The following is a 16,105-nucleotide window of genomic DNA, read 5'->3' as shown; positions in this document are numbered from 1 at the left end:
GTATGGTAAAGTTGTATTAGGAAAGAATAAAATAGTTTTATTTAAGAAAGGACTTGTGTCGCTAAAGTTTAGTCGGAAAGAATTTACGGAAAATTAATTAACAAACGGAGACGTAACAGTATGATATTCATGGACATGATCCTGAAAAGAGGGAAGAAGTATTAAAGTACATTTTTGTACACTAATCTCGTTATGTTAATTTAGTTTTTGACAGTTAATATCCAAAACCGTGATAACCATTGGGCAACGCTCAACTCTGATCGGTAATACAATACATTTTTTTGTCTGTATGCAGTATTTGTAGTTTAAATGACTCAAGATTCAATTTCATAGCAGTAAATTTCCAAATATTGTTCTGGGAGATGTGCTCCCTGACACCCCTCCCCCCCTAGAAATAGCAATGTGACAATAGTCTGACCACTTCAAAATTGTTTCCTATGGAAATGGTATAGCATTACGTCATTAAACATTAATGTAATAGAACTCAACAATAGCTATCGCGATGTCGTAATTGGTGTGCGGTCGAGTCGTTGTGCGCGACCTGAGACGGTCAGGTTCTGTTCACAGACCCCATCCTCTCACATTATGCCGCACTGTGGAGTAAAGTTTTGTGATTTGTATCCTGTCACACCTAATAAAAATAAAAGATAATCGCGTACCGCAATTTGGGACAGTGGATGCGTTATAAGAGTGACTGTGAAACCTCATTACGAGGTTTAAAAAGTGTTAACGGTGGGTGGTATCTGAGTTTTTTAATAGTTTGTTTTTAATTTTGCGGATGGAACAGCCTAGGTAGACCAACAGGTCCCTTGTTGTTATCAAATGTTATGTTTACTAGCTGCATTCCCTCTACAGTTATCGCAGATATAGGATGTGTAGCTTTTCGCGAAATTCAAGAACACAAAACTAACTTACCTATCTGTTCGTCTGTTTCAAGACTGTTTATTCTTATAAGCTCTTGTCTGTGGTTTTTTTATGTATAAACAGCTAATCAAGATTAGTTATAACACCTGAAAAGTGTTTTGCGCATTTATTTCGTATATGATACAGATGTTGTTTAATATGACTAGGATATACGTTTATAAACATATGTGTTTTTTTTTTTGATATTTAATATTTTTTTGACCGATCTAAATTACTTTGTTTTGTACGTATAGGTGAGGTAAAACACCTACGAACTGGACTCTAAAACAAATCATGATTCGAAAATGGCTGCTTCTGCGATAAAGGCGAGTTTTTCAAGGATAGTATGCTATAAAACATCACAACATGCTAGTAGAATTGTTGCACAAAGAAGAATTTCTAATTCCGTTGCTGGGGCAAGTATATACTGTTATTATATGTTTATTTCACTGATAATTAGAAAAGTATTGAAAATAAAAGTAAAACTCAAGTTATAATACACCAGTTCAGTTACGTTACAGAAGTTAACTTACAGTTACAGAAATAGCGCAGTGTTTGAATCCTTAGCTCGTCATAGTCTGTAGGCCTAGTGACATACTCAACATAATAAGGATTATGCATGTAAAATAGTAAAGTATGTGACATAGAGCTCAATCTTTTAGAAGTCATTAACTCAACTTTCAGTTTGTGTAAAAAACATTTTATATGTTTCTTTGTTTGTTTACAATTTAGGGAGTTTTAAAAATTTAATTTTCATGTATTTGCTGTAATTTTATGTGGAATAATTTTTCTATGATTCATTCCAGAAATTACTGCAGTAAACTTTGGGAGTTACTTCTCAGTCAAAATTTATCAGAATGGGATTTTATCACTACCATTTTCAGCGTGTCAGCATAGCTTAGTTTTATATTATGAAAAGTTAAGAGACTTAATTTCGTTCCAAGTATCCAGTGAGTTTTAAAACTCATAATGTATCAGAGGTTTAAGAAATGTGTCAAAATCTTTTTATATTCTAAATATGTGACACTAAAGAGTTGTAAATACCTTATGGTTGTTTTTATTGGAATGGTAAAGATAATATAAATATTGAAGATGGACTAGTTATAGAGTTGCATATTGCTATGTATTTTATGGAACTTCATTCCATTTCAGGTAAAAAGAAAATATTATTTGTTACTGATTGTGCTGAGGGTGCATCATTGTGTTTTTAATTCTTAATTTCTGACTTTAAATGTTGAAAATTATCAAAACCAATGGAGGTGTTTCATATTTTAGATTTGTATAGGTGGCAACCACAGCTAGGTAAGGTACAGCCCATATTTTCAAAACTATGTTATGCAAGTGATGTAATGTACTTTTATTTCACTAATTAGCTGGATGGGTAATAAATAATAATGTTGCCAGCTGTATCCTGATCATACCTTCATTTACAATATTTGTTTTTCACAAAGATGATTGTTTTTTAAAATGTTCTGTGAGTAGTATTTTCACAATTGTATTTAACAGTTTTTTTTTTCAGTTTTAAAATATTACTTTTAATGTGTTATAATTTGATGTCAAATAAATGCAACTGTTTTTGTCATTCATCTCTCAGACTGAAATGAGGCTTTTTTCAACTGACACTCCGGTTTTACTTTTTAATATTTCATACTGCAGATTCTTTATTTAGCTTGTTTCAGTTAAGGGCTTGCTATTGAGGATCAACACAGCAAAAAAAACTTTTCAAAAGTATGTAGTTAAAGTGCAAATGAAGTTGTTTGTTGAAAATCATAGACATTTAGTATAAACTGCTATGCATGTAGATATATAATATATTAGTAAATTCTTACTGTTATTTTTTGTACTACTGGTTTTTTTTTCTTTAGAGGAAAGGTAATTTTGTAAAAACTTTATTGTCAAAATGTCTAAATCCCTCCAATATGCACTACAAATTCTGAAAAATAAAATAGTAAATCTGTACATAAAATTTCTAATATTTTGTGAATGTGCTGTGTGAAGTATCCTTCAATCTTAGATGGAATCCTAAAATTATTACATATTCTGTTCTCATTTTGATTGCTGAATCACCTGCAAAAGTATTTTTTGATGTGAGGTGAACTATAAATAATATCCAGCACTATAGCCATATGTGACATGTAATAATCTTGTGTAAAATTATTAACTCCATGGTAAATGTATAAACTGTCCTGATATAACTTAAAAACTGAAAATATCTAATATTCTTGAATTTCTTCTAATTTTTGTGAAGGTATGTATGCCTTTTAGTCAAATTTAGTTTTCTCTTGAACAGAGGAAGATTCTACTTATGGTTGAAGAAATGGGACTGTATTTTATTGTTATGTTTGTGGAAGAAAAATAACATACAATTGTGCCTCTCCTATAATTTACAATATTTCTCTTAATGAAGTCATATATTTAGCTGGGAGAAGTGGATTCAACTGTTATAAGTTGCCTCTTTTAAATAATACTGAGCAAGTATAAGTTTGGAACTTGAACCCTAGTACAGTAGCCCAATTGGTAAAGCACTGGTGTCAGAGAACTGATTTAACCTAGCATCTACATGTAAAGTTCAAGCTTCAGTCAGGGCAGATTTCATAACATTATATATCATTTGTTACTGTGAATAGTTCTTTTTAACAAATCTATAGACAAAAAACAGTTTTTAAGCAACAACAATAAGTATTTGTTAAATACATTACAGGTAAGCATAATGTTAAAAGGGGAATTGGGAAGGATACTGAAGGAAGGAGTATTACAGAAGATTATGCAGTGGTTGATTTGCTAAAGTTATTTGTTTTGTTTTTTCAACTTTTATAGAATATGTAAATGGTATTCCAGATCCTGATTAATAACTAGATTTATGGATATACATAAACTCAATATTAGCTAGGAAACTCTTACAGAAAAATGAATTTTAATTGTTAGGCTCATTAATTGATTACATTCAGCTTATCAGTTGTTCTCGTGTACGAGTTGGAAAGTAGAATAATTGAAGATAGTAATAATTGGAAACACTAAATTCAATTAGTTGATGGTTTTTGTGAGTATGATACTAGTTGATTAAACTTAACAACTGTAAGTTAGTCAAAAATAATAATGAGAATACTTGCAATAATCAGACATATTAATTTCTTTTAGTTGATTATTTTCATGACATTAATTAATTTAATCATCATTTTGATGAATGAATTATTTTATGTTAATGTAATCAATGCTCCTAGGTAATTGTATTGATCAATCGAGTTAATCGCCCAGCTCTAACCAGAAGACTAGAAGCTGACTAATGTTACATCTGTATTTTAAGGAAGATGAGCATTTTTCAGGTATTCATAGACCAATTAGTCTTACTTCATTATGGTAAAAGCATTAGAAAGATTAATTAAAGATGCTTTGCAAAGCCACATAACATTTACACTTTTGTTGAACAGCTAGCAGAAAATATTGTACCCAAATCTTCTGCCTGTTTCAAAAATCTCATGCTTATGTAAAGGTATGGACTTTGGGAGATGACAAAGTGCCACATAAAAGACTAATAAAGATAATTATCTTTGTGGATTTGGGGGTTAATTGATTAGTTGGTTAGATGGGTGAAAATAAAGAATTGTAGTAAATGGAGTTCAATCAAAGTAGATTAGAGTTTGAAGTGGAGTACCTTGGGGCTTTGTGCTAAGACTCTTACTTATTTTGATGCACATTGATGATATTGCTAAGTGAATGGTCAAATTGGTCAAGTTTACTGATGATATTAAAACTTTTAGGTGTAATTGGCTGTGGGGAGGATGCTGTTCTTATACAAAGGTATTTGGATCATTTGGTGAACTGTAAAAATAAATGGCAGATGGCATTTAATTTTTCTAAGTTCAAAGTAATGCATGTGGGGTACTTTTGTTTAAACTCCAATTATCACTTTGTTGGAAATTTTAACCCAATGCCTTACTATTTGATCTTTAAAATTTTGACCAACTTATGCTAATTTATGTAAATAATGAACAATTTATAATACATAATGCAAAATATTTTATGTATGATTATATGAAAGTATGCCTAAGTAATGGTTTATATATACCCAAATTGATTAAGAGCAACTTTTTGAATAGGTTCAATGACAAGGTAAAGAAATGGGTTAATTGATGTTTTGGTCTTTTAATCTCTTGAGCTTTTCAAGCAATTTGTTGTTGCCAATGAGAAAACAAATACACTTTATAATTTTATCTGTAGGAATATTAAATATAATTCAAAGTAGTTTGTTGTTTCTTTGAGGAGATCTCTGTTTATGCTGTGTTTAGACTAATATGCTTTAAGGAGGACACTGAATTGTTGGAAAGGGCTGATAAGAGGGCTTCTATGATGATGATGATTCTTTGGATGGAGGGTCTGTCAAATGAAGACAGGTTAAGTTCCTTAAAATTATCTTCTCTTGAGAAGAAAAGGATTAGAGGGCATTTGACTGAAGTGTTTAAAATTAAAAAGGGAATAGATAGAATTGCTTCATCATCTTTGGTCATGTTTAATGGTAAGAATGTTAGTACTAGAGGACATATGTTTAAGATTTGGCAGAGTAAAAGTCATCTGCAAATAAAATAATTTTGTTTTTCAAACAAGGTGATCAGCCTTTGGAATAGATTGCCTTCAATCCTAATGACAATCTGGGGAGTCGGGAGTGGATAGCTGTTTGTCAAATTAAATGGAACAGGCACTAGCTGGCCTGTGTTGTTCCTTATTTTTATGTTATTGGCACTGATTTTGAAACCTAGAGACCTGCTTATATAAGGCAGCATGATTTCAAATTAGTTTTTGTTTATCATAATGTCCACAGACTTGTGAGTTATTCTTAAACCATTGCTTGCAAAATCGTTTTGGCTAACAGGTTTTAATAATTATGGAAGCAGTCGTAGTTGTAACATAGAATTAGCTAGGTATAACCCATAACTATGGGATACTAGCTAATGCCTGATGACAGTTATCCCCATGGTTTGAAAATTTTCCAGCCCATACTGTAAAAATCAAGTTAACATGAATTATTTGCGAAACATATTTAAAATGGTACTTTTATACGTTATTTTAATCTTTATTCTGATTTTAATTTCTGGTATTGTGCTCACAATAAATCATACTTGTTCTGAGAACTTGAGTGGAAGCAAAGAATATGTAATAATAAGTTAACCACACTATCTGCCATATCCAGTGCTGACAAGACATTTCACCCAATACCTGGATTTGTCAGGCCAGTTGGAATATGACATGCATAGGAGAGATCTAGGTGGTATATATATAATCAATTGCATGACAACAACTGTTATGATGTACATTAAGTAAGTTCTATCTTGTATTTTAGATATTTTATTTTTGTTATGAAAAAAAATATATATAAAAGTTAACTGACTGGCAAAATATTATTTTATCACAACTTTAGCAATTGAGCCCAGAAGAATGCTATAAAAACATGACATGCACCACCAACTGTGATCTCTCCTACCATTGTTTTAGAGTTCTTCCAAGAACTTGGGAGTATTGTTTTTCAATTTTATAAACACAGGATAAAGTAGTAATTGGTGTAATTACAATATAATCATGATATATACGATAAAATACAGCAAGTGCTGACAGTAATGTGTAGAAAAAGTGTGGAGACATGACTTCCTTCCAACTAAAACAATAAAAATAGCTAAAAACATGAAACTCCTCTTCACTGAGCTAAAAATTGTAAGTTAAAAAAAACATTCAACTAATATTTAATCAGTAAGTAAATGTTTTACTGACAGATCAAGTTTAGTATGGCTGGGCAATTAACTCAATCAGTATAATCAATTACATCAGTTAGTGTCACATAAACTAATCCAAAATTATAATTAAATTTGTTAATGTCATGAAAATAATTTACTAATTGAAATTAGTGTGTCTGATTATTACCATTTTTGATTATTCTAACAATTGGTTAATCTAAATAACAAAAGAACTGATCAAAATTATATTTTCTGATTACTTCAACTGTGTATATAATTGAAATATTGCTATTATATTTGTTTACTACACACACAGTTATAAAATTGGTTATATACCCTCTGTGGGTATCAAAACTTGATTTTATCATTGTAAATTTTTTTATTGTGGTTAAAGATTTTTTAGCTTTGGACCAGAATGTCCTGGTGATTTTGGAGGGGGGGGGGGATAATGATTTGATAGTCTAGGGATTGATTCCTATTGCTACTAAACTTGTTTGCCCTGTCTTTGTTATAGCAAATTGACTTGGCTATTTGTCACTACCATAGATTTGAACTGCTCACTTGAGAAAAGATAACTGGCTGACAGCATCCACTGCCAACTCTTGGGCTACTTGAGTGTTAAATAAAGTGGAAATTTACTATTTTCTTTTGATAACTTTGCAATTCATTTCTTTTTTTAAACAAGGATCATACTAATTCTGAGCTTGTTAAGAACAAAATTGGGAAAGTATAGAGACAGAATTAATAGGTAACAAAGAAAACTGACAAATGTGATACAGTAACAAATTACAGTGTTTGGAGGAGCTTTTGTTATAGTCAGATATAAGTAATTTACTTAGACAGTAGACACAGGAATATACAGTATGAAACAAAGAAGTCACATGGGTGAAAATGTATTCAGGTTTAATAAAGGTATCTTGTTCATGTTTGGTTCTTTGTTTCCAGTTACAGTGTTTTTAGTAGATATAGCTTGAGTTGCAATGCTTGTAAACATGAGGGTTTTTATATGTTCACCAAATCAACTCTTCATCATCAAATCAAATAAGCATAGTTAAGTGAGGTATGTAACTGCAAAATATTCCAATGACTCAAATCTTTATTTATTGAATATTATTTTTATGTTTGTCCTATTCAAACAATATACATAAATAAATTGACCTGCTGGTTACTTAAATATTTCTAATTGTAATCAATATTTGTTTTAGATAGAAACATTATTACTGTTAATTGGTGATAAAAAATGTTTTCCTTATTTACTTGCCAGTTAATGTGACCTAAACAAGATCAGTGAGTGATTACTGTATATTTAAAAATGCAAAATATTTTGACCATGTGATTGCCTGTTGTTGACATTCATTATTCACCAAGTAGGAAATGTTCAACAAGTTATGTTTAAAAAATATTTGTGCCAAAAGTTTTTGTAAACTTTTTTTTTTCAAAAAATACACAAATGGCCATCTCCAGCAGATTTCTATTATATGAAAGAAAGGGTAATTTGAAAATTACCTTAAAAACAAAATAGCTGAAAATAAGGAGATTAATATCATGTTAGAATAATGCAATGGCTTACAAAATTTTAAAGTTGGCATCCCCCTCCCTCTTTTTTTGTCTTCATATGATCACCACTTAATAAGGAATGCATACCATGTTGTCAGGAACACTATACTAATAGATTAATGGGTTTGTTGATTGATCATTTAACAAGTACCACTAATCACCCAGCTCTAGCCATGAAAATAATTAGCTAAGTGAAATTAGTGTTTCAGGTAAATATGTATTCAATTATTATTATTATCCAAGTAATTGAAATATTACTCTTATGATTCATCATCATTATTTTTTATTAACTCCAAGTTGGTCAGCTTAATCAAACAGTATTATAACTCATTAAAACAATCAACTAATAATTGAAATTAGTGTTTTCAGTTATTACAATTTTTTATCATTCCAATTATTCAAGTTTTTGAGAATAATTAGTTGGTTGGTTGTAGTCAGTTAATGAGTCTGATGATTAATCAGTTATCAACTTCCATTAATCACCCAGCTCTAATGTTTAAGGTTTATATTTATTTCAGAGATTGACACAGAAAATTCAATATAGTAAGTACTTCATTGGGATTGAATTTTCTGTGGACTTCATGTGCCGTTTTTTCATTTCAGGACAATGTATTAAACTCCATGCAGAATTCTTCATCAGACCTGATAAAGGACCATGAATGGAGTTTGAAATGTCATCCTGAAGCCATGAAAACTGGCAGGAATACACATGTTAAACACACCATCTAAATATCTTTTAAAAGAAAACTATAATTGTTATTAAAAAGTAATGAGTAATTAATACAGTAATTCCCCCAGAATTAAGTGCATATAGTAAATAAAGAACACTGAAGTTTATATCATACAGGGTAGTTATTTATTTTATTAAGCCAGAATTTCATTATCCACATATTCTTACTTGTGTGAAGGTAATGTAATGGTGCTAATTACCAAAACAAAGTCCAAATACTTCAGGAAAAGAATAGTGTAAACTTTAAAATCAAGATTTTGTTTCCCAACATGTTATTTTTTATTGTTTCACTTAATATCTTAAATTTTATATCATCAGAAAACAGAAAATGATGAACAGAAGGTTGAAAAATTAGCATTAGAGCACAGTGAAGTGTGGGCAGCCAAAAAAAGCACACTTTATACAGAAGTGGAAGAAGTGAAAGATAGATGGCATTTTGTGGAGAGGCTTTTTCCTCTTCCTGTAATTCCTAAATTTCCTCAGCAAAAGGAAATTCCAAGTCCTGCAGGCTGGATTCCTCCAGCAGGTGAGCTCCATTTACGATGATCACATTTTTCTTAGGAATTTCATCTGTTATTTAAAGAGATTGTTATGTTTGGATGTATACTAGTCATTCTTGTGCATATAGTACTTTTGTTTTTTTGAAGTTCAACACATGCAGTGACCATTTAAGATACAACTTTTTCTACTGAAAGTCATACCATGATTAATTTTTGCATAAAATTACTTAGCCTTAGAAATACTCATCTATTTCTCTGTTTTAAAAAATAAGCTTCTTGGGTAAAATGCTGATATAGTCTTTTAAAGTTTATAGAATCAAACAAACAATTTAAAGCTGCTGTTGTGTAAAGATGCAGTTGAAAATCACCACAGCCATTTAAGTCATTCTACATGTACAATGTTTATGTTAAGTATAAATGACATTTTATTCATCATTGAGTAACTGAGGTCTCTTCTAATTTTTGTGTGTGTTTTTTTTGGGGGGGGGAGGCAAGGGGAGAACCTGGTTCTGGTTGACACCTGGTCCCGGCCAAAGCTTAGTGACCGGGTACCCGCATCCAGTAATCGGCCAGAATTTACTACCCGTACATTTCTAATTTCCACCCAAAAGTCTGTATTTGAATGAATAAATTTAAGTATTTAAACAGGGCTGAAATCAGCATCAACTGAGCATGAAATGTAGAATGTGTATATTGTGTTCTTTCCTAATCTGAACTAAACAGTATGTATTATTTGTGTAGGTCCTGCATTAACTTACTAAATGTAACAAAGCGAACACTTTAGCTCAGCTTAAAGCTGCATAATTTGTCATTTACTGCATTCAATTATTGTAATTTTATGAAAATAAAGTTTTTGGTGGCATTGAAATTAGGTATTGATGGTTTAGATGATACTTATAGTTTGATGATAATATTTGTTTATACCATTATAGTTTAGGTACAGATCAGAAGACTTCTATTTGTACTTGTATATTTTTTTCTGTTTATAATCACAACCCACTGCTTATTTGTCTTCAGAATTAACTCCTGATTTGCCATACTTCATATCAAGAACAAAAAATCATATGCTACCAGTATATTTGAAGAAGGAAATAAGGGGACCACGATTTCTAACAACTGTGCGACTTGTAGAAGGGAATTTGTGGGTATGTATTTGCTTTACAATTACTAATATGAAAGTTACCTTTTCCATAAATGTTTGATATATTTTATGATCTAAAGATAAAGAATTCAACTGTTAATGATGTTATAAATTGACAAGGTTACTGCATATGTAGATTAATGTACAGGTGAGGATTTGTTGTTTCTGGATTTTCAGAAAGCATTTGAAAAGGTGCCACATAAAAGGTTTATTTAAAAAGTTATTTCTGTAGGTTTGGAAGATAGCTTGGTTCATTGGATAGAAAACTGGCCAGATGGAAGAAAGCATTATTCAAATTGAATTAATGTCACAAGAGGGGAACTTCAGTGCTCAGTGTTAGGACCTTTGCTGTTTTTACTTTACATCAGTGACAAAGATAAAAGAATGGTTAATAAATTATTTAAATTTGTTTATAAGATTTAAATTTTGGATGTTCCTTGCTGTGAGGAGGATGCTGCTGCTTTACAAAAAGATTTGGGTTATTTGTTGAGCTGGGCAAATACATGGCAGAGGCTTTGAATTATATTAAATGCAGGGTAATACATTTGCAGTATCATAGTTTGAATTATGAGAATAATTTTGATGGAAATAATTAAAACAATGTTATGGAAGAAAAAGATCTCGGTGTTCTGGTTGATCAGCCTGTTAAGCCATCCGGGCAGTGTTCTGTTGATAGTTGGAGGACAAACAGGATTTTAGATTGCATTTACAGACATAATAAATGCAAGTCTAAAGAGGTTACAATGTCATTGTATAGGTCATTGATTAGGACACATTTGGAGTACTTTTTTCAGTCTTAGGCACCTTACCTTAGTAAAGATATTGAATTGTTGGAAAGTGTTCAAAGAAGAGCTACTAGGATGATATCTAGTATGGAAAGGTTATCATATGAGGTTAAGATTTCTGAACTTTTCTTTTGAAAACTGAAGAGTAGAAGGAGATGTAAATGAGGTGTTTAAGATCTTTAATAGAACTGATAGTGTTGATGCATCATCTTCTTTCGTATATAAATTTGGTCAGTGTAAGTCATCTTCAACTAAGCCTGCTTTATTTTTCTAACAGAGTGGTTGGCCTTTGGAACATGTTGTCTTCAGATGTGGTAGATGCAATTAATTTATAAGATTCTAAGGGAAGGCTTGACAAATATTTAAATGATAAGGGATGGCTTTAAGTGTTTTTAGTATTTAGTTTAATTTAGTGGATTGGACAGCCTAGGTTCACCATGAGGTCTCTTGTTGGCCTTTAATGTTATGTTACTAGCAGAGACCTGCAAAAAATTTGCAGTCAAATTAGTGTCTTTATTGCAACAGTACTTTTTTAAATACAGGATTTCTAGAATAATACAAAAGAATTCTAGTTGCAGACACAGAAATCTACAAGTCCACTTGTCTAAGGTTAACATTAATTTAAGCCTTTATTGGGTACAGACTGTATTTTGTAGAGATAAATTAATACTGTAACTTGGGTATCTTTTTTGCTTTAGTTTAGTTAGGACTAAACGTTCCCATACCTTTTAATACTATCAACAAATAAATTTGTAATGTTATTTTACAATCTAACATTAGAACTTTTTAAAAACTTTGATAAACTTTTAATATGTTGTTGTACAAGATGTCTACTAAACTATATTTATGCCTGCCTTTTATTTACATCCATTGAAATGAAGTGAGCATACATTTTTAGGACAAACAAAAACTGAGTATTATTACAATAGATGTTAAGTAAAGGATGAGAGCATTTGTAGCATGATATACATTACGGAGGAGTAATAAGATACAAAAATTACTTTACCTTGTAAAGCAATGCAAGGGAACTTCCAAACTAATTCTTAGAACATTAACCCTATGTGTGCAGGTGGGGGATCAAAGTGCATGTCATGACTTTTGCAGGTTTACTTTCAAAATTTAATTAAACAACTTTATTATTAATGTATGCCAATAATCTTGGCATCAAAATATAATTTATAACCAAAATTTCAAGATTGTATAAGTTTTGCTTTCTTAATTTGAAAAGGAATTATTTAAATAAATTATCAATGTCCACTTCTGTGTGTTACATAAAGCCTCTCTGCTCTGAATTCTCCATATTAAGTTTTTTTATATGGTTTCAGAATGACCACCAATTAGGTAGACCAGCTGTAGGCATTAACAGGCTAGAATTTAAAATAAGAACCATTATCTTCTTTGTTTGAACAAATCTCCCACACCTACATGTATCAACATTTGTTGCACCAGCATATGATGTAGTCTCATCAGACTATAGCCCTCTACTGATAAGAGGGTAACACATTATCCATGTGCAGTATGTCCCATGAGCACAAATACCTGAACACAGGCTAATTTTTTCCACATCACTAGTATTTTGACTCATTTTTTCTTTTGCTTCTTTCAAACTTTGCAAGATTGACATTTAGTCTATTTCTCTGAGTTCATTTTTCTTTATCTTGCTCATTTAATTTGTCTTAGTATTTTATTTTTTGATTACAAAAAATTCTAGTTTATTTAACCACCTTATTGAAAAATTGAAAATGCCACTCATTGTTGATTCATGAGTTGTTTTGATCATGAACTCCAAAGACCCATGTGTCTGTTATTTCCCAAAGCCATGACACTGTGCTTCAGGATTCTTCTTCTGTTGTTTCAACAGCAATCTGAGAAACTTTGTCTGTCAACAGTTTTACAGCCAATGTACATCAGGTGGTTGTTACTCTTTTGAATCATTTCCCTTTCCTTCAGGTCTATTCTCATTCTGTTTCTGTTAAGCCTGTTTCATCTAATGACAACATCAACCAGTTCATCTCTTCACTTTCCTTTTTTCTGGTTCTTCTCTTCCTGATGAGGAATGGGTACATCCACCTTCATTTGCATCTCTGATTATTCAGATATGTGACATTCTTAGATTGCTTTACTTCAGGAGCCTTTGTATTCTTACACTCCCCCCTTCCAAGACAGTTGTGTCTTCTCTGTCACAACTACTCACTGATCCACATCAGCCTCAACCCCCTTGCCATTGTGATGCTTTTAAATTTCATGATACTTCTGTTTTTCTTGAATCTCAGTCCCTGGAATGTTTTCTTATTACTTTGGATGCTTCACTTTTTGTTACTTTGTCTTTTACACGTCCTCAACCTATTTGCCTTTGTCGTACCATCAGGCAATTCTTTTATTGTTTGTCTGTGCTTCACCTTGTCTTGGATGTTCTCCATCATGACATCGACAGTTTTGGTGGAGATACTCATTCCTACTTGTTTGTTACCTTGGCCTCAACCTTTTCTACAACTATAGCTTTTTTGTTGTGGAATTTGGTGGTCGGGGCTCCTCACTTTTGGGTTTTGGCCTCCATTCCTCTGATTTATCAAAATCTTGGGCTGGAGCTACTCACCAGCAGTCTTGCCCGGTTTTTTTTTTTTTGTTGATGTTATTGTTTCCTGCCTGACTAGATCATAAGTGCCTTACCAGGTTTCCCTTTCTTGAAATTTGTGTGGGGTTACCCATCTCGTGTTCTTTGTCTTATTACTCCTTCTTGCCATTTCCTCCTTTCTCAGGGAAAAATGTCTTGTGTACAGCTCTTGGAGCTCAGTTTTCCCTATTTGCACACCTTTAGATTCCCTTTACAAACAATCTTTAGGTCATGTAGATGCTTTCTTGCAGTCTGCCACTGTGTTTTTATACTCCCCCTCTTATTGAATTTCCATATTTCAGGTAAAGATTCTTGCACGTGATTGTAACTATAAACAAGTTCAACAGTATGATTTAGTAACACAGTTGTATAGAGATGTAATAAATGTAACAAACATCCATCCAGGGGCCTTCAAAATATGTCCTGTTTAGCTTGTTCAGCTTTGTTGTGTGCATTAAATTGATTATTGGTTTTTAAACTTTGTATTATCTGTGAGTTCTGTAATTGATTGTTAAAAGAGGTTAAAGAAGCTGCAGATGGAAGTTTATCAATGGTAAAGACTGTTTCTATTTATATATAAGTATTTTTTTCTGTTTCTGGTTGAATGTAAATATATTTTCTGGTTCATTCCTATGTCAGTATGTTAAACCAGCTTATCTCATCTCCAGATTTGATTAGAAACTTTAGGAACAAGAATTGTATGCTTCATCATGTTTAGTATGGTCACACTAAAAGTCTTCTTTAATTTAAGAAACTTTGTTTTATTTGTATTAGTTTCAACTTTTTGTTGCTAATACTGATTAAATATTTAATAGGTTACTGATTTAGTATTCTTTTTCTTCTGGTTCAGTTATTATCTACAAAACATTCATTCAAAGTTTATTCATTTTGTTTCTTACTTTCTTCAACTATATATGATTTTTGTCTTTCCTATTGTATTATAAGCATATAGACTTTTTTGTATACACTTTTTATGTGGATCACATTTCATTTCAGGCATTATTATTTTCTGTAAGTGTTCCATGTGTGGGCTTTTATGGTAGGTACTTTGAAGTTTACTATTCTAGTACTTGTCTGGTAAGAGATGTATTACAATGTACACCTGTATATTATTATGTCACTGTTTTGTAACAAGATACCTTGTTTATCTAAAGGACAAAATAATGGTTGAGAAGAAAACTGAGGAATTAGCTAGTATTTTGCAGTTGAGGTTAGATAATATGCAGTTATAAAGAAGCTTGGTCTTAGTGAGGAACTGCTTAAGAGAATAAATATAAATGAACTTACATGTATATATTAGTGTTATCTTTTTCCAATGAATATTATATAACAGTGTTAATCTTAGGTCAAGTGTATTAATCTTATTTTCTTTTACTTTAGGCTTTAGAAAAGGATCTCAAGGAGCATCTTGAAAGGAAGTATGAAAAAGAAATTACTTCTCAAGTCCATGAGGTTGTAGGATATGTCAGATTTAAGGGTGACTATGTAGAGGATGTTAAAAAATGGCTTTATGAAAAAGGATTTTAAATAGATCTTTCATCAGTTTTGTTGCATTATAACTTTATAAATGTTACTTATGTTTAGTTTAGTAGAATCAAATACATAACATTGACACCCTGGTTGTTTTGTAAATAGTAAACAGATTCTGCAAATAAAGTATTAAGCTGTCATTTAGAATTCTGTCACATTTTTTTGGATAAACTTTTATGAATAAGGTATTGTATCCAGGACTTGGCATTTTTAAAATTGTTTTGCAGTTTTATATGCAAAATTGTTAAAACATAATTTTTAATTAAATAAAAATTACAACATTTTAATAACATACAGTTTACAGGAGAATTCCAATATTTTGAATTTTAAAATTGTATTGGGCTACAACTGCAATAGTTAAAAAATAAGTTTTACTATTGTTCATGTGACATCATATTAAACTGAGAAGTATAGTTTGTTGACATAAGGTTTTCTGAAAATCTATGAGTTAATTTTGCAGTATTAATTATAACTAGTGTCATTTATTCCAAAAAGGTACTACCTTCCTCACCCAAAGCTATCTCGAGTTTGATTTGCCCTCTAAGCATTGCTAAAAAAATTTTTTTGCTAACAGCACAGCTGTCTATTATACCCCTTTATTTTGTGCCATTTCAGAACATTT

At 31.3% G+C, this 16,105-nt stretch overlaps 1 protein-coding gene across 1 annotated transcript; it reads left to right on the top strand.

Annotated features, from left to right (window-relative positions):
- Positions 1 to 1,166: 1,166 nt before the first annotated feature.
- On the top strand, positions 1,167 to 15,623 carry LOC106474697 (39S ribosomal protein L49, mitochondrial-like). The gene is made up of 4 exons (XM_013935388.2): positions 1,167 to 1,319; positions 9,232 to 9,439; positions 10,431 to 10,558; positions 15,334 to 15,623. The coding sequence occupies exons 1-4, from the start codon at positions 1,209 to 1,211 to the stop codon at positions 15,478 to 15,480; spliced, it is 594 nt and encodes a 197-aa protein (XP_013790842.1). The 5' UTR covers positions 1,167 to 1,208; the 3' UTR covers positions 15,481 to 15,623.
- The last annotated feature ends 482 nt before the right edge of the window (positions 15,624 to 16,105 follow it).

Source organism: Limulus polyphemus, unplaced genomic scaffold (genome assembly GCF_000517525.1).
Source record: "Limulus polyphemus unplaced genomic scaffold, Limulus_polyphemus-2.1.2 Scaffold7550, whole genome shotgun sequence".
NCBI classification, from domain to species: domain Eukaryota; kingdom Metazoa; phylum Arthropoda; class Merostomata; order Xiphosura; family Limulidae; genus Limulus; species Limulus polyphemus.
Note: the sequence above shows the minus strand (reverse complement) of the source record. Positions and strands in the feature narration are given on the sequence as shown.